Source organism: Rhopalosiphum maidis, chromosome 1, assembly GCF_003676215.2.
Source record: "Rhopalosiphum maidis isolate BTI-1 chromosome 1, ASM367621v3, whole genome shotgun sequence".
In the NCBI taxonomy this organism is placed as follows: domain Eukaryota; kingdom Metazoa; phylum Arthropoda; class Insecta; order Hemiptera; family Aphididae; genus Rhopalosiphum; species Rhopalosiphum maidis.
The window spans coordinates 81,378,744-81,402,682 of record NC_040877.1 but is presented as its reverse complement, the minus strand read 5'-3'; the positions used below and the strand labels follow the sequence as shown (position 1 = coordinate 81,402,682).

At 30.3% G+C, this 23,939-nt stretch overlaps 4 protein-coding genes across 5 annotated transcripts; 3 read left to right on the top strand and 1 right to left on the bottom strand.

Annotated features, from left to right (window-relative positions):
- Positions 1–1,574: 1,574 nt before the first annotated feature.
- LOC113556600 (E3 ubiquitin-protein ligase MSL2) lies at positions 1,575–5,012 on the bottom strand. Of its 2 annotated transcripts, none has more exons than XM_026961647.2 (3): positions 4,158–5,012; positions 3,840–4,094; positions 1,575–3,733 (listed from the first exon to the last, which is right to left on the bottom strand). In XM_026961647.2, the coding sequence occupies exons 1-3, from the start codon at positions 4,719–4,721 to the stop codon at positions 3,650–3,652; spliced, it is 903 nt and encodes a 300-aa protein (XP_026817448.1). In that variant the 5' UTR covers positions 4,722–5,012; the 3' UTR covers positions 1,575–3,649. The 2 variants fall into 2 exon arrangements, with proteins under 2 accessions (XP_026817448.1, XP_026817449.1); XM_026961648.2 differs by having other exon boundaries at positions 2,328–3,769; positions 4,158–4,724.
- Positions 5,013–6,027: 1,015 nt separating this feature from the next.
- LOC113559132 (aspartate aminotransferase, mitochondrial) lies at positions 6,028–9,022 on the top strand. The gene is given in 4 exon segments (XM_026964750.2): positions 6,028–6,165; positions 6,257–6,387; positions 7,472–7,874; positions 7,877–9,022. Coding segments are annotated over 2 exon segments (1,272 nt in total). The 5' UTR covers positions 6,028–6,165; positions 6,257–6,387; positions 7,472–7,528; the 3' UTR covers positions 8,803–9,022.
- On the top strand, positions 6,152–22,917 carry LOC113559134 (putative peptidyl-tRNA hydrolase PTRHD1). Its single transcript, XM_026964752.2, is given in 4 exon segments — positions 6,152–6,387; positions 18,643–18,809; positions 18,812–18,837; positions 22,510–22,917. Coding segments are annotated over 3 exon segments (357 nt in total). The 5' UTR covers positions 6,152–6,387; positions 18,643–18,652; the 3' UTR covers positions 22,684–22,917.
- On the top strand, positions 13,400–18,216 carry LOC113559133 (potassium channel subfamily K member 15). Its single transcript, XM_026964751.2, has 2 exons — positions 13,400–14,942; positions 17,593–18,216. The coding sequence occupies exons 1-2, from the start codon at positions 14,385–14,387 to the stop codon at positions 18,076–18,078; spliced, it is 1,044 nt and encodes a 347-aa protein (XP_026820552.1). The 5' UTR covers positions 13,400–14,384; the 3' UTR covers positions 18,079–18,216.
- Positions 22,918–23,939: the final 1,022 nt, after the last annotated feature.

The following is a 23,939-nucleotide window of genomic DNA, read 5'->3' as shown; positions in this document are numbered from 1 at the left end:
TTCTTGTCCCATTTATGTGTTCCAAAAATATTTTTAAGTTTTAAGTAACCTATGGTAAGTGTAAAAAGATAAGAAAAAAATTTTATTCCTAAATACCTAAAAAATATTATTTTGTGTATTTAGTTATAGAAATACCTACACACAATTTCAATAAATTGTACTCAGTTTTTGTATTCCTATTATTTGAATACTGATATAATGAATGAATTACTCTCTATTCTGCTCTCGTAAGTTAAGCTGCTAAGACTAAATAGTAAATATAATTGAAATAAATCCAATTTACAAAATTATGCATTTGAAATAATTATTATGTTAATATGCTTGGAGAGTTTTTTCTGTTGTCCTTTCAAATGGAAATTCTCTAAAATATAAAACAAGTAACTAAATAAAAAAAAAATGTGTACTTTATAATCCTATTCTCAAAAATTTTACCATATTGATTATTGACTACTTCCTTACAGCAATTTACCCTACAAGAGCAGATTTCTCTATTTATTATTAAAGTATAATGGTTACTAGTAATAAATATAGTGAATGTCAATAACCTAATAGTATTTGTTTACTCAAATTAAAAATTGTCAATCTTTTTTTATTGATATATATCTTAAATCCAAATAATTGGTCAGGTATTAAATAAAGCTGTAAAATTATATCTTGCATGTGGAGCAAGTAGGGTTGTATCAATGAATGTTACAAGTATACAAAAGATCATCCTGCGCTTTTCCACCATTTGTAGATGGCACATAGTATAATGTACCTAATAACTGGAATCCGGATTTATTAAATGTGTTTCATATGGTACTATATATATATATTGGCTAAAATATAGACAAATGTTCATTATCAAACTAGAATTACATTATCTGATTTTGTATAATATGTATTAATTGAAAAATTTGGTTATTATTATTAAAAATAATTAATACATGTTTAATAATATAGATTCTTTTAATTTTTTTTTGTAATGTTCTGACTGTTATGATGTTCAAATGGAGTTTCATGAAAAATAAATAAATGAAATATCCAACACAAAATGTATTTATTTTTAAAATCTCTAACAATGTTGATATGTTGAGTACAGTACATAATATCACTTATGTCATGTGATATTCCTATTTATTTTGTTGCTTTGTGGTAAAGAAAAATCAATCGGTCATTTTAAACAAGCAGTATCACATGATAATACAATTGTGTGTTTAGTTATTTAATTATTTTCAAAACAGTAAATACAACTATTAATTATTGTACAAGAGCCATTAAATCATTAGATATCAATGAAATCTAAAACATCTGATTTTACTAATAACTGCCAAAAATATAATACAATATGGATAAAATGACAAATGACAATATAGTATATTTAGTGTTAGTTGTACACATTTTTTGTTATAGTGAAAATGAGATAATTGAGATGTGTGAAATAGGTAATATTTTGTGTACAATAAATTTAAGATATATTGTAATTTTTAAATGTCTTTATATTAACTTTAAGTAAAATAATAAACACAGTTGATTGAAAAATAAGTTAATAAACCACATATTTTTTTTTTGTTTACTGCAAAAATTATATCTTATAATTTAAGTACTAATACACAAATCCTAATTAAAATATACTAGTTATTATTTTATATACATTTCGTTCACCATAATCAAAATCTAGGAACTACACTTTGTATATATTTTAATATCAGTATAGGTTTTTTTTTAAGTCTTAAGAATAAACAAAGTATTTACAAGTAATTGTTGTCAACGGTCTACAATTTGTTCATTAATTTTATTAATCCCCTTAAGTAATGTTTTTACTTTTGTAATTTAATGACTAAAACTATAGATTTACAGTAAAATACCGTTTTTGTTATAACGAAAATTTGAATAAGCTCTTAATAAGCCTTGCTTTTCAGCAGGGGACTTCTATGACTTTCGTTATAATGGGATATTTTGTTCTGATATTTGTTGTAATGGGAATTTACTATATATAAATATATACAAAATGTAAAGCATATAAATAATTACTAGATTACTTCTATAAAAAATACTTTGTAAATAGGTATACATGTTAATATGATATTAATAGAACTTTATTTTTTGACATGGTATAATAGTTATCTATACGCAGTACACATATTTTATTTGACAACTTAAAATTACAGCAATAAGAAGTTATTGTTTCAATAAATATATCAACAGTTTAATGATTTTCATAGGAAAAATAATATATTCATTTTAACAATAAAGAAATAGATCTCAAATTAATATTTCAGTATTTACGACGGGTAATATCAATTAAGACCCATCAAATAATATAGAAATCATCAGGACATTAAATTATTTATACATATAGGGGCACAATTATTTTAAGTTTTTGTATTATAATAAAATTACAAAATATCTGAATAAGCTAAATACTATCAATAGGTATACAGTATTAAAAAATATTTACTATTATAATCATTTTTTCAAGTACAAAACAATACAATTGCATAGTCTTATTTTAAATATCTGTAAATGTATTTTATTAGTTAAAATAATGGAACAATACTTAAAATAACATATTGTAAACTTAACGTACAATATAATATTTTTTATTACTAATGACTAGTTAACAATTTACAAAGTCATCTTAACTCTAAGTGTAAAACAAAACTTTAAATAATTATAGAAATAACTCAATTTAAAAATTAATTTTATATTAGTTCCAACACCTAAATAATACCTAAAAATATGTAATTATAATATAATTAATTAATTAATGATTAATATTCTATTCAAATTAAGATATATACTAGGTGATAACTGATTTTCATCAGGCAGCACCAGTTTGTTACCTAAATAGAGTCAAACATCTGTACACTGGTTGTGTAGTAATGCCATGCCCATGTGCACATATTGGCAGCTGAGTAAGGTTCTTAACTTAAGGAATTTTATGATTTAATCACAAAGAAATCATTAACTATAATTTTGTACCAACTATTAATTTAACATTTAACTAATAAGTAATATTTTAAGTAAATCAATCAATTTATAAGTATATTATTGGTCATACTTAAAGGTGATACAGATATTGTATCTTCCTATAAATAGATAATACATCAGTGTAGTTGCTACACTTCATATCCTATAGTAAATAGTTAAGTAATATAGTATAATTATTATCTAGACTTTAAGGATTTTATTTAATTGTTAATTATGTATTTTTGGTATATACTATCCAGCAGTTTATATAATTTTATTAAAAGTTAACTTTACTAGTTATAAATTATAATGAATAATATAAAATATTTTTTCCATTATACTATTTGAATTAAAGACCCTCGATAAGACACTTAAATAAGAATGTTGGATATTCGATTTATTTTAAAGACTTTAAAATAACCTTTAAATATTTATGAAAATGCAATGAAACATAATGTGCTAATACAAAAAGAAAAAAAAGTATTTGAGGTACCAAGAGTCAATTATAGTAATCATTTAAGATGTAGGTAACTTATCTGTTATTCATAGTATACAACACCACTAAATAATCTTCAAACAGCATACAACACTAGTTCCACTAAATAATCTTCAAACAGCATACAACACTAGTTCCACTTAATAATTTTCAAATAGCATACAATACAATACTAGTTTAATTATGTTCAATAATGGTTATTCAAGGAGAATGGAAAATAGAGTTCACATGTCCAAGAGTGACTTCAGTTTCGCCTTGATCATAATTTTGACTGTGAGAAGGTAACTGTAACATATCATGCATTGTATAAGAACTAAATGCCTGAAATAAAAATAGATGATATTATTAACTATTTTAAAATAAATGTTTTATACATTTTTTTTAATATTACCGGTTTGCTTTTAATATGTGAAGGCTTAAGTGAAGATACTAATTCTAAGGTTACTGGTTTTCGACGTATTTTATCTATTTCTAAGTTGTCATCATTATTGGATCTTTTCTGTCTAGGATTCCTGCACCCTTTACATTTGCATTGTTCACAAGATTTTTGTTCTGTATAACAGGGACATCTTTGTCCAAAGCATGTTAGTTTGCCGGGAGTTGTTGTAGCATTACCACATCGGCAGCCCCAGCGACGTTCATTTTTCTGTTAAAACAAAATATTTTAAGATAAATAAAAAAAAAAAAATAAAAAAAAATGTAGTCAAACCTTTTTTTTAGGAATATTATTGAATTCTGGCTTTGAATTCAGAGATTGTACATCAAACAATTGTAAATTAATATAATCCTTTGGTGTTTGGTTTTCAATGGGCAGTTGAACATCTGATGACGAGATTAATAAATTGTTATCTTTATTATCCACTTCTTTTGTTTCTTGTTTTATCATTGTACCATTAGTCATTCCACTATATCCATTAACTGACCGAGAAAGACCAATAACTTCAGTTAGTAATTCGACTAACTGTTTATCTTCAACTCTTGTGCACATTACTTTGTACACAGGCGAGCTATGAATATAAGCACACAGCTTCTTGTAGCATTGTAATATTATGCTAGATGTATTTTCTGTTATTTGATGATTTACACACTCTGAACATGCGTATCCATCCAAATGAGGATTCATTCGGTCGATTAATTTATGGCATACTTGACAAGATAAATGTTTATGTAACTGTGGTAACAATGTGTGCATATTTTGCCAGGTTAACGGATCCGTAGATTTGGCTTGAAGTGCGATCCGGCTTGTTGATATGTAACATTGCATCAGGTCCATTGCACTTAATCATATAAAATTCACTTACTAAATGGTAACGTCACGCTGAAACAGTGTTTGTAGGTTATTATGGCAAAATAAAGTAGATTCAGCTCTACTAATAAGTAATTTTTTCAAAAAATTTAATGCACGATCATACTATGATACTTAATAATGAATACTCATGTATTATTAAGTGTTAATTGTGTAAGTAAATATAGTAAGTACGCGGTCAATTTTAGTTTACAACGGTCCGTGGTCCGTAAAGACCATACTCTGTAGTCATCAGTACAGTAATTTGTATTTCGTATATTCTAATCATCGTCGCGGGTATAATCAGTAAATTTAGAGTCGGTCTTTTTATCATTAGGATTTTGTTTATAATTTTACTCAATGTTACCAACCACTCGGCAAACAAAACAGACAACGTGTTGCACGTGCAGCATCAGTCTATTTACTTTATTCAGTATGCTTCATATTACATAGTCCTTAGGTCTAAAAATGTCCAAAATCGAGAATGTTTAAGAGGATGTCAGCCCTCTGTTTGTTTTCTCTCTCTAGCTCTCGCGCTACATAGAAAAAATGGATTTACGCAGTCTGAGTAGAACTCGCTCAATTTTGGTTCTAGAGTAAATATACCTATTATAAAATTAAATGTTGACAATATTTCTGAGTACAAGACGATAAGATTTTTTAAAAAAATTAAAATTTTGAAAAGTTAAAAGTTATCTAAAAATGTTGTAATTTATAGTTATTTCTAATCGATATAATTAACGTTGTATTGGGAATAATGGAAAAAACTTATTGTCTTGTATTCAGAAGTATTGTCAAAATTTAATTTTATAATAGGTATATTTACTCTAGAACCAAAATTGAGCGAGTTCTACTCAGACTGCGTAAATTCGTTATTTATATGTTGCGTGTGGGCTAGAGAGAGAAAAAAAACAGTGCGCTGACATCCTCTTAAGGAGAAATTGTTCAAAATTTAAAAAAACAGGTTTTCTATTACGCAGCGTATTCCGCCGCGTTTTCCGTCGAATTCAAAATTCATTGTCTTATATCGAAGTATCTATACACGACGGGAGTAATACGCCGCGTTTTCATCCGCTGCGGAAAACGCAAACCGACCGCGTAGTTTTCGAAGTAAATTAATACATTTTTACTTATATTGTCTTTGATAATTTAAATTTAGCGCTTTCTCTTTCGCACATATCTTTGATTCACGTACCTCTCTTTATGCGCTGTCCTTTTTTTGTCCATATTGTTTTGTGATGTTGGGTAAACTGTTTGTTAGGTTATGTTTAAAAAGTATATTATCAGTAAGTGTTGTCGGGCGTATAATAAATAATAACTATAACAATAATAGTAATAATAAATAATAATTGTTTGCTGAATGCTGATGTGCTAATGCCTGGTAATAACAAGTAATACATATTATATTACAATAACTACTATCTGTCAACTGGTAAAAACCCAAAGCTCAAAAGGCCTATACAAATTTGCAGCTGTTTATCCACAATTGTAGCGATTTTAATACCTACTATTAAATTGATTAGGAACAGGAAGCTGGGCCGTTTACAGTTTACATACAACTTCTGACGAACGCCGACGGTGCACTGTGCGGTAAAGATCCGACTTGTATCCACGTTCTACAAACACAAATTAGGCTCGTTCCAAAGCATTATAGGTAAGTTGAATCCATTTTTTAATTACTTATTATATTGTATTTTGCATTTATAGACAGCTTAAAAGAGTACTAAGTATTAAATATAGAGCGATGATATATATCTATTTGATTTGTTATGACCTCTAATTTATTGGTAGTCTCAAAATTCAAACGATTAGGGATTGCCTATTAACATTAAACTTATGGATACTTTATTGTATACAAGAGTTTGTAAGCCATTATAACTGATACCATTGTTAAGTGTAGGCCGTAGAATTGATATATTTGATTTATCTTTTGTTTAGATTTTAGTTTCTTTAATGCTCAGACATTTCTGTGTAAAAGAAAACTATAGTCTTTGCCTCTCATGATGGCATATAATTGTATGTATAGTGAAGATCAGAATGCTGATATATGCTGTATCCATATATTAATGTATCAATGGGGGATCTTAAAAGAATATTTCTCTAAAAACTGGTGTCTATTGATGAGTATTTATCGTAATTTTAAGACATCATATGTTTTGACATTACGATTATATTACATTTATTACCATTTAGAAATACCAATGTTTTAATATTCATTATTAGCCACTAATTTTCTTCAGCCATCACTTATATAGAAATTATGATATTAGTATAATAGTTAAACGTAACCAATTCATTTGTATTTGCTTAGTTTTGGCATTGGTTATAAATACTAATTCAGATACAATCATTGGTTTTAATTATTATTATTATCTGTATTCTGTATAGAATCGTTACAATATATTTTTAGTACTTGTATTTGATTAATTAATGTAAATTAGCATAAGAACATTTTTCATTTTTACATTTTTTAACTGTGTTTTTTTCTCTAGTTGAGAGAAGAAAATTACACATGTTAAATAAACTTCATCACTTTCTGTGTTTTTAAGTTATCGATTTTGTTTAGTTATGCCTTATACATTTTTTTTTTTACCTTTTTGGTGTTTTTATTTATTCAGTTTTTAATTGAAAATAAAATTATTAAAACATTACATATATAGTAAAACTAAACAAAATTTTCCATCTTTTACCATATTATTCAGTGATTTGTTTTTTTTTGTGATTTGTGAATTTTATAGGTTCTTTACATGATACTAAAGTTACTAAACTTCTGAACATTCTTAAAAACTAGAACCATGTCAATGTCAAAGTGTCATCAATTGTCTTCATTTGTTTACAAACAACAGAAAAATGTACGTATGATGTCAACATTATGGTCAAATGTTCAGCAAGGACCTCCAGATGCTATACTTGGTGTGACAGAAGCTTTCAAACGTGATAAAAATCCACAAAAAATTAACTTAGGCGCTGGTGCTTACAGGGATGATAATGGTAAACCATATGTATTACCTAGTGTAATTCAAGCTGAAAATCTGTTGACCACAAAAAATTTGGATAAAGAATATGCTCCAATAAGTGGCATTTCTGAATTTTGCAATGAAGCTATACAATTAGCATTATCTAATGAATCCCCTATTATAAGAACAAACACTATGCTTCAGTTCAATCTATATCGGGAACAGGTGCTCTAAGAGTTGGTGCTGAATTTCTTGCAAGATATGCTCCATTGAAAACTATTTGGGTACCTATTCCTACCTGGGGTAACCATAGTCAGATATTTAAATTTTCTGGATTAGAAGTTAAATCGTACAGGTATTATGATCCAAAAACATGTGGACTTGATTTTGCTGGAATGGTTCAGGATTTATCTTCTGTTCCATCTGGCTCAGTAGTTTTGTTACACGCATGTGCCCATAATCCAACTGGTGTTGATCCAAAACCAGAACAATGGAAAGAATTGTCTTCATTGTTCAAAAGTAAAGGTTTATTCCCATTTTTTGATATGGCTTATCAAGGGTTTGCTTCAGGAAATGTTGATCAGGATGCTTGTGCTGTTCGTTCATTCTTATCTGATGGTCACCAGATTGCTTTAGCTCAGTCATTTTCTAAAAATATGGGCTTGTATGGGGAACGTGTGGGATTGTTTTCATTAACAACTTTGAATAATGATGAAGCAGACCGTATTGTATCCCAATTAAAAATAATTGTACGTGGAATGTATTCAAACCCACCAATACATGGAGCTAGGATAGTGTCAGAAATATTATCCAATCCTCAACTTATGAATCAGTGGTTGGTTGAAGTGAAGGGCATGGCAGATAGAATAATATCAGTCAGATACCAATTAAAAGATCTTTTAGGTAAGGAAGGTTCTATAAAAAATTGGGAACATATAACAAATCAAATAGGGATGTTCTGTTATACTGGACTCAGCAAAGACCAGGTTAAAAAGTTAATTGATCAGCATAGTGTATACTTGACAAATGATGGCCGCATATCAATGGCTGGTGTTACTTCCAAAAATGTTGGTTACTTAGCTAGTGCAATTCATAAAGTTACTTGTACTTAATTAAACATAAAAATAAATTTTATTTCTAGGTACAATGATGTGGTAATCTTTATAAAATATTACACCTAATTTATAATCATTGATATTATATTTTGTAATTCTTTGTTTTATTAAATGTATTCTAATTCACATTTTATTTTATATACATGTATTAAATAATAATAGTACTTACTGCATAATTTTTTGTATTAGGTTACCATTAAATAAAGTATAATTTTATTGCAAATTATTCTATGTTTTTATTTTTAGAAGTATGTAATTATTGTTTTAATCAGCTTTGTTATACATTTTACATTTATATATGATGTATCTTAAAATTATGGAAACAATCTTTAGGTTAACTAGTTTAAACAAAATTTGGGGTTTTTTGAACATATCAGCAGTTTATTAGAACCATTGGTCTGGTAACATTTTTAAATACAATTTGAATTTAATACAAATTTTTTTATAGTATTTTATTATGTATGAATATGAATTAAAGTGATATTTACTATTTTATTTGTAATTTTAATTTTATTTAGTTAGATATTAACAATCATTATAAAAATAATTAACTTAAAAATGTTGATTTTGTGAAACTATTCTTACTTTTTAGTATACACTATTGTCTTACCTAGTATTACATGAGGATATTTTGTTAGTAGTCATTTTTACAAATTATTATAACAAGTGAGTTTTGTAAAATGTACAATATTAGTAATGAGATATTTTTTTGAAATATTCTTTATAAATATTTCAATTTTCATCCACAGTTTTTTCAAAAAAAAATATTTTGATTTTTAATATTATTAGATATAGCATAGTTAAAATAATATCATACTTAAATAATTAGAAATTCAAAATTCTTTCTATTGGTGGATTGCCTAACCTGGTCCTATTTACCTATTAGAAATTACAAGTAAATTACAACCAAACTTGGGTTTTCCCCAACAATAGTATCAACAGACAACAGCATTGTGAAAAACCTGTTAAGGTTATTAACCTAACTTAACGAGTTAAGTTAAGTTAAGTAAATTATTTTACTTAATTGGATTTTTCACATATTAAACCACAGATTAAATATAAAAGTAAATTGATCTATTTTAAACCCAAATATATCAAGTTCCATTAGCTGTAATAAATGTATTAATTGAAAATTGTATAGAATTAAATGGTAGTATTTTTTTATTACTTATATATTAGTGATTTTATTAATTAATAATTAAAAATATAAAATTAAATATTCCTCTTGGTATCGAGGAGTTATTTAAATATTTTGAATTACGTGAGTAGAACTTTAGGTGGTACATCCAATACATAAACAAAGCACTTTAAGTTCATCATTCGACGTTTTCTATCGATATTTTTTCCAGAAACATAAAATGTCCACAGACAATAGGTACTTGATAATAATAAAAAAATATACTTTAATCTAAGAAAACGATTTTGAAATATTAATATAATAATAATTATTGACATTTTAATACAAATTAATTATGAACTTAAAAATCGAATGTTTTTAAATCATACATAGATTGACATTAAAAATATTTTAATGTAGGGGATTTTTTCGGGGGACTAAATGTCTGGTGTTATTTATTATCCAGATCACTAACATTATACATTTTCCTAGCAGCTTATCAAAATGTGATAAATTACATTATATGAGAAAAATATACAAGACAACACATTACACCCACTATTATTACATCTACTGATACGCTGCATTTTGTATACAAATTATAATAATGGAGTATAATATATGTACATTATACAAATACTATTCAATTTAACGTTTTATTTAAAATTGTTGACGAATTACAATTTACAACCATAAGATCTTATAACACTTAAACAAATATCATGAAATATTCTTTAGGTAATATAATATTGTAGTATCGATTAATTAAAAATACGAAAAATAATCTATTGGAGAGAATAAACTTAAGTTTGAAAAAACGCTTTTACATCAAAATTTTGAAAAATTCTTTCTTAGTGCGACCCTACATTGCTTAAGGAACCTCTGTACAAAATTTCAAGTCCCTAGACCTAGCGGTTCAGCCTGGGTGTTGAGTGAATAGGGGCGGTCTCCTATATGTATATAGGTATAGGTGTTATTACTTAATTACTTTATTTTACCTTATTTTTAGTCTATACTCAATTTGTGCAATAATTATTATTTAATGAAATAATGTATTTATCATTAACTGTAAATCTTTTTTACTTTGTTTTTAAAAAAATGTATTTTTAATTTTTTCATGACTAAGAATATTTATAAATTTATATTTTGTATAATGCTATGTTAAAATGTAAAGCAATTATGCACCTATTATTATGTTTTTATGATACCTATTTTATTAATTATACTATCGATTCTTTGAAGTTTGAACTAAATGTATGTGTAGGATACAATCGGGATACTCATCTATTTTGGACACATAGAAATACTTGAATTAGCTATATTACTACGTTAATAAATATAATTCGAGAATAATTGTTGTATACATTATTACATATCTACATATTGTGAATATTAAATTATTTAACAGATTTTTTTTGTGTTCAAATTTGTAACGGAAATTTTAAAATTATTCGCTACAGATATATTCACCGTTGGACGTGGTCCAACATTTATTCTCCTCTTGGCTTGTCATTATAATACCTACGCAACTAAGTCGTATTTATCCAGTCGGGGAAATGCTATGAATTTTTCTCAGACGATATAATACCGAGTCAGATTACTGACACTGTGTATATACACATAAATGCGCTCACGGCCACGTTGATTAATTTATAATCCGCGCACGCTTTTATTTTAGGGTGTCAACTCGTGAGATTGTGTTTAATCTCTCTGGTTTGGGTAGGCAGCTGGAGGGTGGCGTTGAGTTGTTTATGAATAAAAAGAAAAGATAAAGAGTTGTATTTATGTTTTAGAATTTTTCCCATAAATAGCGTTAGAACAATGTTGAAAAATTAGTAGAGCTTTGTATACTAAGTATCAATAATCGTATGTATATATATATATACTATTATAATATAATATTACTGTTTAATATACATTATTATAATAATAAAGTGATTAAACTAGGTACTGAATTTTGATACACATCATTTTTACGTGTATTTGACATACATAACCACTGAGAATCGACGATATGATATTAGCTATTTACATATAATATGGTAAGCATGCCTATACTCATAACGGTCTACTAGCGGTTATACGCATGATATATATATTTAAAATTTTAAAATGACATTATTGTTTATCAAATTTTCAAACCCATTTTTGATTGTAATATAAAATATCAATGTTATTGATTTTATGTATTTTGCAATACTGTGGAAATTTATAAACTATATAGGTAGGTACGTAATTGTGTATAATAGGTCATAAACAGGATAATTAACCAAGCATACTCACCCTTTTTTTCCTTTTCATAATGCATTCATTCATAATGTAATTTTGAATTACTACAGTTAAAAAAGGTATGTAGGTAAATGGGTACCGCTCTGTTGTATATTAGGTGTTAAGTGGGTTACTATTATAGGTGTGTTAAATCTGAATACAATGATATAATATCATTATGTACAAAAAGCGATTCTAAGCAGAGACGGCCGCCTTATTAATAAGTATATTTCATATTTTCATAATATGATTTTTTATGTTCATAAATATACATAACTATTAAAGTGATTGATTTTAATTTTAATATAATGGTAGGTTGATGTATTTTTTCCCAAAAATATTGCATTTATTATATATGATTAGTATTTAAATATTATAATAATATATACTTTTACCATATTATGACAACTTAATATATATATTATGACCTTAAAGTTTAATCTCATTTTTCTATAAATACCGTAAAAAAGTAAAAAATAGATTAATAGTAATAATTTTTTCCAAATTTGAACTTAAAATATCGACATTCATATAAAAAATACTAAAAAATTTGTCAAGCCTACAAATAAATATAAAAGAGTTAAAGTTGTATCATATAATGAAAATGATAATATAAATATTTTGTAAAACTTCACGTATTTACGGTAATTTGTTTTCGAGTTAAAATAAAATGTAGGATTTTGTCAAAAATTGGATTTGCGTAAAAATTTCCGTTTTTTCTTAAATTGGGTTTTGTTTTTCCCGGTTTTAAAAACAGTAGGTGCTGGGAATTTAAATGTACTAACTAGTTCCAATTTTCTAACATATACCATCCCCGTTTTTGAAAATCGAAGTATTTTACAATTGATGGGATGATAGATAGTAAAAAATACACATCATTGTAAAATTAATACATCAATCGCTCTGCTCTAAATCTAAAACTGTTGTGTATAATTAGTATTAAAATAATGGTTATCATTTGAAAGAAAGAAGTTTGCATTATTAGTTTTAAGTACCTATCTGAAAATATATAGTTTTTAAGTGTAGACACTTAAAAATGCCAAAAATTAGAATTTAAAAATGCATAATTTAAGGAAAAGTAGAGGATGAGAATGATCAGTTCTTCACTTTCTTCTTCGTTATTATTACATTTTAAATAATAATTTACAAGCATGAATATTTATAATAAATGATTGATGTTTCGTGTGAAACGTGTTTATAAGATCATAAAATATTATATAGTTAATAGTTAAAGTTTTATCATTTTTTAAATTTGTTAACACAACATGTTTTAGATACTTTTATTTTGTATTGGGATACCTAATGTTCTAAATGAGCGTGGGGCTAAAACTTACAGGTCAAATTTCCCAATTTATCTAAGTAAAACATAGTAATTTTTTTATTAAAACTTAACGGCACAGTAAAAGTAGAATTAAGTTCTTCGTGCTTGTTTTGTGACATACGATGTCATAACACAAATCATGTACGGTTGGTTTACGTCAGTCAGGAAAATAACGAAACAATTTGCGGGTGTTCTGGATCAATAATCTATTTTCTGTTTCATATTCTTCAATCGAACTTGTAGACTACAGTATTGTTGTATTATTAAGGCTGAGATTTAATGGTTTTGCATATCGAAAAATAAGTGGTATCATACTAATTCGATTCAAGGCATAACTGTTCTAAAATTTTTTTTTCCTAATTATTATTTTTTTTCATAATAATACATTAATACCTGTGTATATTTAACGCACATTATTTAATAGTACCTATATATTGTACTATATACACGTGCCATAAACATAATGTACAATACAAACTATTGTGCACAATTAATTCATGAACTAATTTTATTACAATTGCAGAGTTTTGAATATCTTTTTAAATTGTCGGTAATGTTCCCTATTTCTCCTGTACATAATCGAATGCATTGCGATTGTTTATGAACCGCCTAGTGCATCGGAATCGCAGCTCTCTGATTATTATTACGTAACGCAACGCGCTGGTTCGGGAAACGACGTCCACCGCGGATAGTATATTATTATCGTGTGTACGGCGACTGCGCGCATTTTTAGCCGCTCCGGCGGCGGCACGCGCCGTTTTCTATTTTTGTACTATTATACACACACATCGGTGCTTGGCACACGACCGAGCGAGCGGCGGCGATGGCGACTGGTGTGGAAGTATAGCGGCGGCGGTCAGTCGGCGGCGCGCAATGGTGCCGGTGGGCGACAAGAGCAGCACCGGGTCATCGTCGGCGGCGTACAACGCGGCCGGCGCCGACAACCCCAAGGAGCGGCTGAAGGAGTGTTGCCGGAAGTTGGTGGCGTTCATGTGCACGCAGGTGGGCGTCGGTGGCCTGGTGGTCGGCTATGCGGTGGTGGGCGCGTTCTGCTTCATACAGATCGAGGGCCAGGCGGGCGACGCTCAACATCACGCCGTCGAGCAGCTCCGGCACAACTGTTCGGTGAACGTGTGGAACGCTACAAACACGTACAACGTGCTGTACCGGGACAACTGGACGCGGCAGGTGACGGACGCGCTCACGCACTTCCAGGTCAACTTGGCGCTCATCGTCAAGAAGGGCTACGACGGCCGGACCACCGAGGAGACGTGGTCGTTTTCTGCCGCCCTCATGTTTTCCCTGTCCATATTCACCATGAACGGTTACGGTAACGTCGTGCCCAAGACCATGCTGGGCAAGGCCGCCACCGTCGTGTACGCTGTGTTCGGCATACCCTTGTACGTGCTCTACTTCCGAAACATGGGAAAGGTGCGTCGTCGTTTGTAAATTATTATTATTTCTAAAGTATGTTGTATAGGGTACTTCTATTATTATCTCAATCCCCCATAACTGTATAACTGTACTTATTGAATGGATTCAAAGCCTGTAGGGTAAGTCTATAGGTCTGTGTGTGTGTGTCTGTTGCACATAATATTATGTATAATTGTAGTCGATAGATGGTAATAGAAAAATTTATAGCTGAAGGCAAGTAGGTACGTTTGTAAAGATGCATTCGAATTAAAACCATTTTTAAAAAATAAATAATTAATTTTTAATTAAATAAATATAATTAAATAATATCGTTCTTCTTATATTTTGTAAAATTTAGTACAAAGGCATTTAGAGACATTTTTATGATATGATTTCCAGCCTACGAATGATCAGTGTACGTGTACAACTGTACAATGGATGTCGGGGAAATGGGCTGTTGGCTTTCCGCTTTTTGATTTCGTTATATTACGGTCGTTTTAAAAAATGAAATCGTTTTTATACATTTCGCGTACTCAAAGCGCGCGTAGTAAAGTCCTTAAAAAGAATCACCACAGTATTCCAAAATCGTGTAGGAACAAGTGCCGCCGTAAGAGAGTGCGTTGGAAGGGAGGGTAAGAAAAAGAGACAGACAAAGACGATGCGTCTTATTGAAAAAATTACTCCTTCGCTAAAATATGGTAAGAGCATCGTTCAGGATGGTCTTATAGTTTGAAATATTTGCAGTGATTCTTTTATAGTGTTTTTTTTACTACGTGCTTAAACTACTTTAACTATAAAAATCTCCAACGATATATTATTATGGTTTTAAAACTATGCTGATATATTGCGCACTTAATCGCGGTTTTATAGGTTAGTTAAAATGGCATTGAGTTCGAATTTAAATAAAGACGCGAACATTTCGGATAAAATCAAAATATATTTTGATCCCGCGACAAACAGTTTAACGTATCAAAAATCTCGTTGTATGTGCTTATTGTTGTGTAGAAATGAGTGCACAATTCGCATAAGTACAAAATACTACAGAGTAGTTTGTTTGCTTCGTAATGAGTGTGTTATATATGTTGGCGATTATTATGTTTCGTTAGCTTTTTTATTCGTTTTTAACAATTTGTATTGACTTGAAATGAGTTTAAAATCAAATTTTTATTCAAATTTTTGACGATAAAAATTTCTATCCTCGAAATTCCTGCGCGGCAAAGTTAAAAATTGTCACAAATGAACACACAAATCCATCACTGTTTGTTTTTTTGGTAATGTGTGGATGAGCCCACACTTGAAGGGTTCGGCTGCTTTTAACACACACTAAATTGTTAATGTTGTCTATCGAAATTTGGCTTGGGCGACTGTCTTGTTTAATGTCACCATGCGTTCACAAATGAGCGGTTTTTTTATTTTATTATTATTCTTTTTAATGTGTGAAACAAGTTATTTTGACGATCAAAAGTAGAATAACACTAAAACAAACACCAATAATGGACTACTACATTTAAAGCACACATAATAGTCACGATGACCATTATTATCAGTTAGTTTTATTTACGCATACGCATACCTCCTCCAAGCGATTAATTAATTTAACTGCTGTTAAGATATTTAATATTTACAGTGATAGATGTACTGTGTTTTTAGTTTTATTTGATCACACGTGACAGACATATTTTTTTCACTGTTTACGTCAAAGATTGAGAAGATCTAAATAAGATAACTTGCGGTCGTCATGATTAGTGTATAGCATTCGTAAGTGTTGTGCAGTCGTTCACCGCACAATCCACAAACAGACATCGTTGCCAACAGCTAATTTTCATGGTTTTATATGCGCATAAAACATACTCAGAAATAACGTGTATATTATTATTTTTTTTTTGTAGCGGAAAGATTTTCAAAGATTTAAAATTATTATTGACGCTTTTATCGTATTCGTTTTAAGTCCTCGAGCAGTCGAGGAATACGCATCATGGACTATGTGTTTCAAAAATGGTAATTGGTAATTTAATAAATTTTAACACTGCAAACAGAAATGTTATTATAGGTAAAATTATATCGGATAACTAAAAGTCTTTCCGCGTTATCCTGATTAAATCATGATAGGTAGTAAATACATTTTTCTTCTGATAAATATAATAATCAAACTATAATAAAAAGATTTTCTTCACGATAAAAAAACACAGACATCATTTTGTTAAAAATGTAATAAAATATATGTCATTTTTAAAAATTATTTGTATCCAACGATTTTACCATATTGAATAGAAAAGTATTTTGATGTATAGGTACACAATATAGGAAGGTATATTTAAGCGATAACATCAATTAGTTACAGGTAAATATTTTTAGGAAATATTTGGCTTTATGAACACGAGATTAAAATTTAATGGGTTGTTTACCATTTAGACAAATTAAAAAACCTTGAAAATAATCACGACGAACTGAAGTAAATAAATTATATTTTCTTGCACGAAAATGCCTAGTTCCGATAACTTTAAAACCTTATTTTTTTTATTTTCAAAATCGAAACAATTTACCCTCAGAAATTTGTAGAAATCGAATGGTTAATCAGATCACTGTATATATATAATATTATATATGTATAAACGCGGTATTATAATACTAACTGTTTTATTTTTTTGCCGTTTATATCGCGCATCAGGTGTTAGCCCAGAGTTTCCGGTGGCTATACACGTGGGTGTACCAGTGCAGCATGGAAGACAAGGCTGGCAGTGACCCGTACAATCAACAGTTGCCCCAGAAGTCGAGGGTGATCGTGCCGTCCATGGCTTGCCTGTGGGTGCTGGCGGCGTATGTGGCCACCGGCACGGTGACGTTTGTCACGCTCGAAGACTGGTCGTACCTGGACAGTACGTTTTTCTGCGTCACTAGCTTGTGCAAGATCGGTATCGAGAACTTCGTGCCGGTGGGCAGCATCACGGACGCCGCGACCGATCACCCTATGAAGCTGGTCATCAAGTTCGTGTACCTACTGCTGGGCATGGGCATCATAGCCATGTGCTTCGACCTGATGCGCGAAGACGTCCAGGTCCGGGTGAGGAACCTGAAAATGGATATCGGACTGTGCTTCGAAGACATACGGCTGCGGGCCGTGGCCGTGTACAGACGTCGAAACTCATTCGATTGACGTCCACGCACATCATATATAAAACATTTGATCATAAGACATAATATTATTGTAATATTGTTAACGATAAACGCCCGTTATATATGTTTCGAACGTATTGTGTATCTTTTATAATTATATTTTATGTACCTACGACGATAATAATTGTTTTTGTTTCATCGTTTATGTAACACATTAAATTGTATTTTTTTTTTATAAATAATAATATAGATAATAATATATAAAGCGGATTCCATCGCCAATATGCGTGTGTTCACGAATCAATCATTAGTACTATCGTTAAATCACACATCTGCGCCACCCTCTGTCACCTTATGCATCGGGTTCGTCATTACAGGGGTGGTGGCAAGTATAGTTCGATTTATAAATCCTTGTCTCCCCCTACTTCCCCCCGTGCAGGTCTTTTCGAAATCGTGCGTTTGTTATTTTTTTTTTAAATCAACGGACGAGAATATACTCTCGAAAACGCCTTATTATATCGTGCCTCGCGCGGGCGGTTACGACCCTGCGTCCGTGCTGATTTGTTGTTTGATCGACGATTTGGATGTATGTTTTTGATTTAAGGTCATTGACGATGAGTAACGTGGTGCAGTACGTGCTGGTGCGCGGTGACCTGACCAGGACCCTGAAATGGCCGTCCGGCGCCGTTATGGCTCAAGCGTGTCACGCTTGCGTCGCTGTGGTGCACACTTATTACTCGGATCCGGACACGCAAGCGTATCTAAAGGACCTCGGAACATGCACAAAGTCATCTTGGAAGTGAGTCCATCGTCATTAATATTTTATATGTTAGATTTGCGTGTGTGACGACGTTTACATACAAGGATTTATTTTTAGCAACAATAGTTATTAGCCTACTTTTAGATTATATAGCCACATGTTATATAAGAGAATCAAAATAACATTATTTATGATTTAAGTTTATACTATAAAAAAATGAATGTATTGTTTCTGGGTTGTCTTCGTTAAATGGCGATGCTGACTTAATAAAGATTTTTCGTGCTTCGGTATGTTTTGGGCATTTGGTCATAATGTGATTGGTCGTAATTCGTAAGGTTTCCTTTGAATGTGCCATCAATTGGTACCAGCCTTAGCGATGAGACAGGGGTGGGTTAAATCCGTGTTTCTATAGCAAGTTTATATGATAATTTTTTATCTCTTCTTTTTAAAATCGTGGTACTTAATTTCAATTTTTCTAGCTATGCTTTCTCTGTTTTGTGGTTGGTTGTATCGAGTGGTTAGGTTTAGTTTCGTGGAATGTTAACATCAGTATTGTATGAGTGATTTATCGTTATTCAACTGGCTGGCGCAATAATTATTTCTGTCTGCGTTCGTCGAGTTGTGCGTATATGACATATTATAATAATATTAAATGGTATAATAAAATGTAAATCGAGATTTATCGATCTTTAATATTGTCGCATGATAACCATATTATACAGCGTTTTGGATTTCCGTTTAAACGACGACCAGTTATGTCATATGTCGCCGCAATTCATTGTCCATATCGATGTGCGTCTATCGGCGCCTTATAACATGAAGCATCGACGCTATGTCACTTAACGATTTTAATTGAAATCGTGATATGCCGGGAAATATGACACAGTGGGCACGTGTTATTACAGTATAATATATTATATCAATGTGTGTTACGGCATGTGTCTAATGTGATATTATTATTATTATTATTATTATTATGTGTGTTATTTTTTAGTCTCCCGAAATGGCTGGAAGTTATTTTTCTAGTCGTTTAATTATTATAATTATAGCATTCAACGGTTTGGTTTGGCAATGGTGCGAGTTTACTTAGGACCTTAGATGCATTTTAATAACACCCATGCGATGAAACAGAAGAAGTCGAATACGAGTTGTACTTTTTAAAGGTACATTTTTTTGTTATTTTCAAGGCTTAATACGTAAACAGTGATTACAAGCGGAGAAAAAGTGTAAAATGCAAAATCTATTTTTTGGTAGATCTTCACAGATTGTTTTTCGATGTTACATGGTTGTATCGTGGGACGCATACGTTTCGTTTGGGCATTCCTAATAATATTCTACTAACTAAAGCTCTTTCTAAATATATTATAACTATTAAATTCAACAGTGTTATTATTAATATTATTTATATCGTTTTTCACTAAATAATATTTTTTTCAATTTTAAGTTACACGTGCCATTGTACCAAGCAACTTTTCCACTAAAACGGTATCTTACGATTTATTATCATATAATATTTTTTTGTTGCGTGGTTAGGTATAGCCAATAGCGATGAAAATGTATTCATTTTTATCCCGGACCTTCTTGCACAGGATAATTTTGTTTCCTTGTTCTTCGGCTTTACTTCTCAGATATCATCATATTGTTTTTTCAGCCGTAGGCCAAACACGGATTCCCGTATGTCTCGTATGCGTAATCCTAAATTACATTTTCCTTTGTTCTTCCGCCTCCGGGAGAATTATACCTTATACGATCACTTCTGTATTGATGTTGTCGTTTGCGCTACAGTTCCTAAGCGTATTTCGGAGCCATGGTTTCAATTATATTTTTCTTCATCTTACGAAAATCATATTAGTTTGTTGAGGTTGTGTGTGTATATTATTTAAATTGGTACATAATATACTATATGTATAGTAATATAAGTATTCGTAAAATATATAAAAAAATATTATCTTTATGTGACTGTTTTTCCGAATATTTTGTTAAAATAATATACGTAATAAACATATAATTAAATTATACGTTAATTTAATATTTATTTAGTCATGTTCTCAGTTCTTATTAGTTATATACATACAATTATTACAAATTATAAAATTCTAATAAATTAATTATGTAGTTTACTTACTACTATTCCTTTGTAAATAAATTTAAAAAAAAAAACATTAACTAATTACATATTTCCCTTATTTTATCGAATCTTTTATCTAACTTTATTCGAAAATATTAACAATATATAATATTTTATATTATGTGCATGTCTATTATCATTAATGAATAATGTTTAATGACTGAGTAAAAATGCTCGTTTGAATTTTGATTTAGTTAGGTACTTAAAAACTAAAACAAAAATATCATCTGCTGAATAATTTAAAGTACCTATAATAAAAGGATGGTTATCATTGGGAAAACAGAAATTTGTATTGTTATTGAACTTATTTGAATGGTTAAAGAAATTCTCAAGTACTAGTTTAAAAATATGTTATTTACGCATATTTAAAAATTTCAAAAATCAGATATCGTATTACTGAATCATTAAAAAAAATGGGGGTGAGATGCTTGATAAATAATTATCTTGTATAATTTTCGATGTGTCTATTCGTCATGGTAATATTGTAACTCTTGGGTCGCATGGCTGTCATTGAGTATCCTTATTCTTTAAACCAGATTACAACGTTGTATAACAAGTGTGGCAATTGAATAAAACTTTTTATTAAATGTATCTTTTCTTTGTTTGAATTCAATGGTAAAACTGCCTTGATACCATGAAACAATGCGATTAACTGATAAATTTTTTCAAAATGACCGAATAGTTGGTCAGCTATATTATACTTATTGTACAATAAACAATTGTTCATTGAAATATTTATTAATTTTGTGATTATCCAATAATCGATAGAAGGTAATCGAAGTTTTGTTTAATTTAATTTTTTTTGGACTATACTTTTTTGATTATTATTATATAATTTTTTGGCCATACAATTATTACGACTCATGAAACTACCATTGTTGAACCACTGTAGAGTGTAACACGCAATATTGTTGGAGGTAAGAACAATAATAATTATAATTATATTTAAAAATAGAGCTCAAACTAAAATGCTCTAAAAGTGTATTAAATAATATTCATACGCGTGATATAGTTATAATGTACTTAAAAAATAAAAGTATGCGTTTAACTAAAATAAAAAATATGCACAGTCTTATTTTTAAATTTGCGTGTTCATTTATAGATGGAAAATATAGTAAATTTGCTCTATATTTTCCACGTTTAAAGCTAACGCATAATAGTTACCAGTCAATAAAGTAGTTAGAATTATAAAATAAATGTGGCCACAAGTTAAAAATCTCTAATCAATGTCTTTATTTTAAACTGTCGAAGTTTTTAATCTGAAAATTATCAAGTAGAGCATAAGGTCTATATATCTACATAACCGTCAAATAGGCATTAGAAAAATTACACGGGTGTGCTCCGAAAAATTTAACTACGCACTAAAACCTTTTGATGTTTCGTTCGTGAAGTCATAAAATAAATTAATAGTTTACCCATCAAAATTAAACCTAATCATCAAAATATAAAAATAAAACACGCAAACGCGTCAAAGTTCGAGCCTCACCTTCATAACTGGTTATGTCTTATTATATTATAATATCACACAAAACTATAATACTAACCGTTTTAATATAAATAATATTATATCAAATGTTTTGCAGGTACCCGACGAGACCGCCCTGCTGAGCACGGCCGCCGCGCTCGAAACGGACGGCGTGCAGCACGTCGTGTGGAAGGAACAGCCCGAAAACGTGGCCACGTGCGTGGCGCTGAAGCCCTGCGCCAAGGGCACGGTGAGCAAGTACGTGAGGAAGTTCAAGTTGTACGGCGCGTGACGTCGGCGATAAATAATAATACATGACCCCACGTGGCGTACACGCCGAACGCGGGTAAGTGTATTATTGGCGTGAGGGGTGCGCGGGTGCGGGGTGTCCGCCCGTGGGGATCAACGGCCACCGCCAATTGACATCAATCATTTAATTGGCCGCTTCGTGGAATTCAATATAATAATAATGATAATAATAATACATATGTAATAAATAAACGACAATGGTCACCTCAAACACGTTCACAATCGTTCGTTTTGATTATTATTATACGTACATATACCTCGTACGGAACGGCCACGCGTATATTATAATGTCGTGACGTGCGCGTGTTGTGTATAATATTACACTTGTACAGCGCCGCCCGACCTATAACGTCGTGTCGTATCATACCTATTTGTCGTTATTAGGCATTTATTATTATATAAAATATTTTGTTTTCGACCGAGTGAATCAAAACCGTTGAATCGACGCCGTCAATTTATGATATTATATCGTATATATATTATGTGCCTACGTCCGAATCGCCGTCGGATACAGTTTTTTTTTTTTTGGGGGGGGGGTTGTGGGGGTAAGAGTCCGCCACCCATTTTAGATACCATCTCTAACGTGTGTGAGATATACCTTTCCGGTTAGTTGTATAATAACTGTTATGATTTATGGGAGAAAAATAGCTGTGTGGTTGTATAGCTATATTGCGTTAGTCTGCGCCGGTAACAATGTTTATATGTTTTTATCATAATAATATGATGGTTTATCAATTTTTAAACTATCGCGATGATCAAAAGACTTGTGGACGCATCCTATTTTTCATTCCCACATCCACCCCTGCGTCGCACTATATCTAATATCTATACACTAGTTATAGTACACTGTATACGTATACACTTATATACTTAATTAATATAATTTACGGCGTCAAGCAGTAAAAACATGACACAAAAGTATCGAATTGAAGATGAGAAAGAGGCATCCGGTAAGTTGTACGTTTTTAATGGTTTAAATAATCACACACAATACGACGTTTACTCAAAGATTAAGCCACCTTTGATATTATATACGTGAGTGCGATTGCGCGCGCAGTGTAGATACGTTCTAAGGACGATGACGGACGTTTTAGAGTCTAATTCATTTTCGCTAATATCTGAATCAGAACCGTTCACAATTGCTGAAGATGAATTTGATGTTGAGGGTTGTTTAAAAAAATTTGACAAAGATGTTTGCTTACTCATTTTTTAATAACTACGTATTGAATAAACGTACAG

What these genes read in the sequence shown, in the direction of transcription:
- LOC113556600 (XM_026961648.2), bottom strand. Translation starts at nt 4,721, where the DNA reads ATGGACCTGATGCAATGTTACATATCAACAAGCCGGATCGCACTTCAA. An exon ending in ATAATATTCCTAAAAAAAAG is followed by an intron (nt 4,095 to 4,157) that starts GTTTGACTACAT and finishes TTGTTTTAACAG; the next exon opens with AAAAATGAACGTCGCTGGGG. An exon ending in CACATATTAAAAGCAAACCG is followed by an intron (nt 3,770 to 3,839) that starts GTAATATTAAAA and finishes TTTTTATTTCAG; the next exon opens with GCATTTAGTTCTTATACAAT.
- LOC113559133 (XM_026964751.2), top strand. Translation starts at nt 14,385, where the DNA reads ATGGTGCCGGTGGGCGACAAGAGCAGCACCGGGTCATCGTCGGCGGCG. An exon ending in ACTTCCGAAACATGGGAAAG is followed by an intron (nt 14,943 to 17,592) that starts GTGCGTCGTCGT and finishes ATCGCGCATCAG; the next exon opens with GTGTTAGCCCAGAGTTTCCG.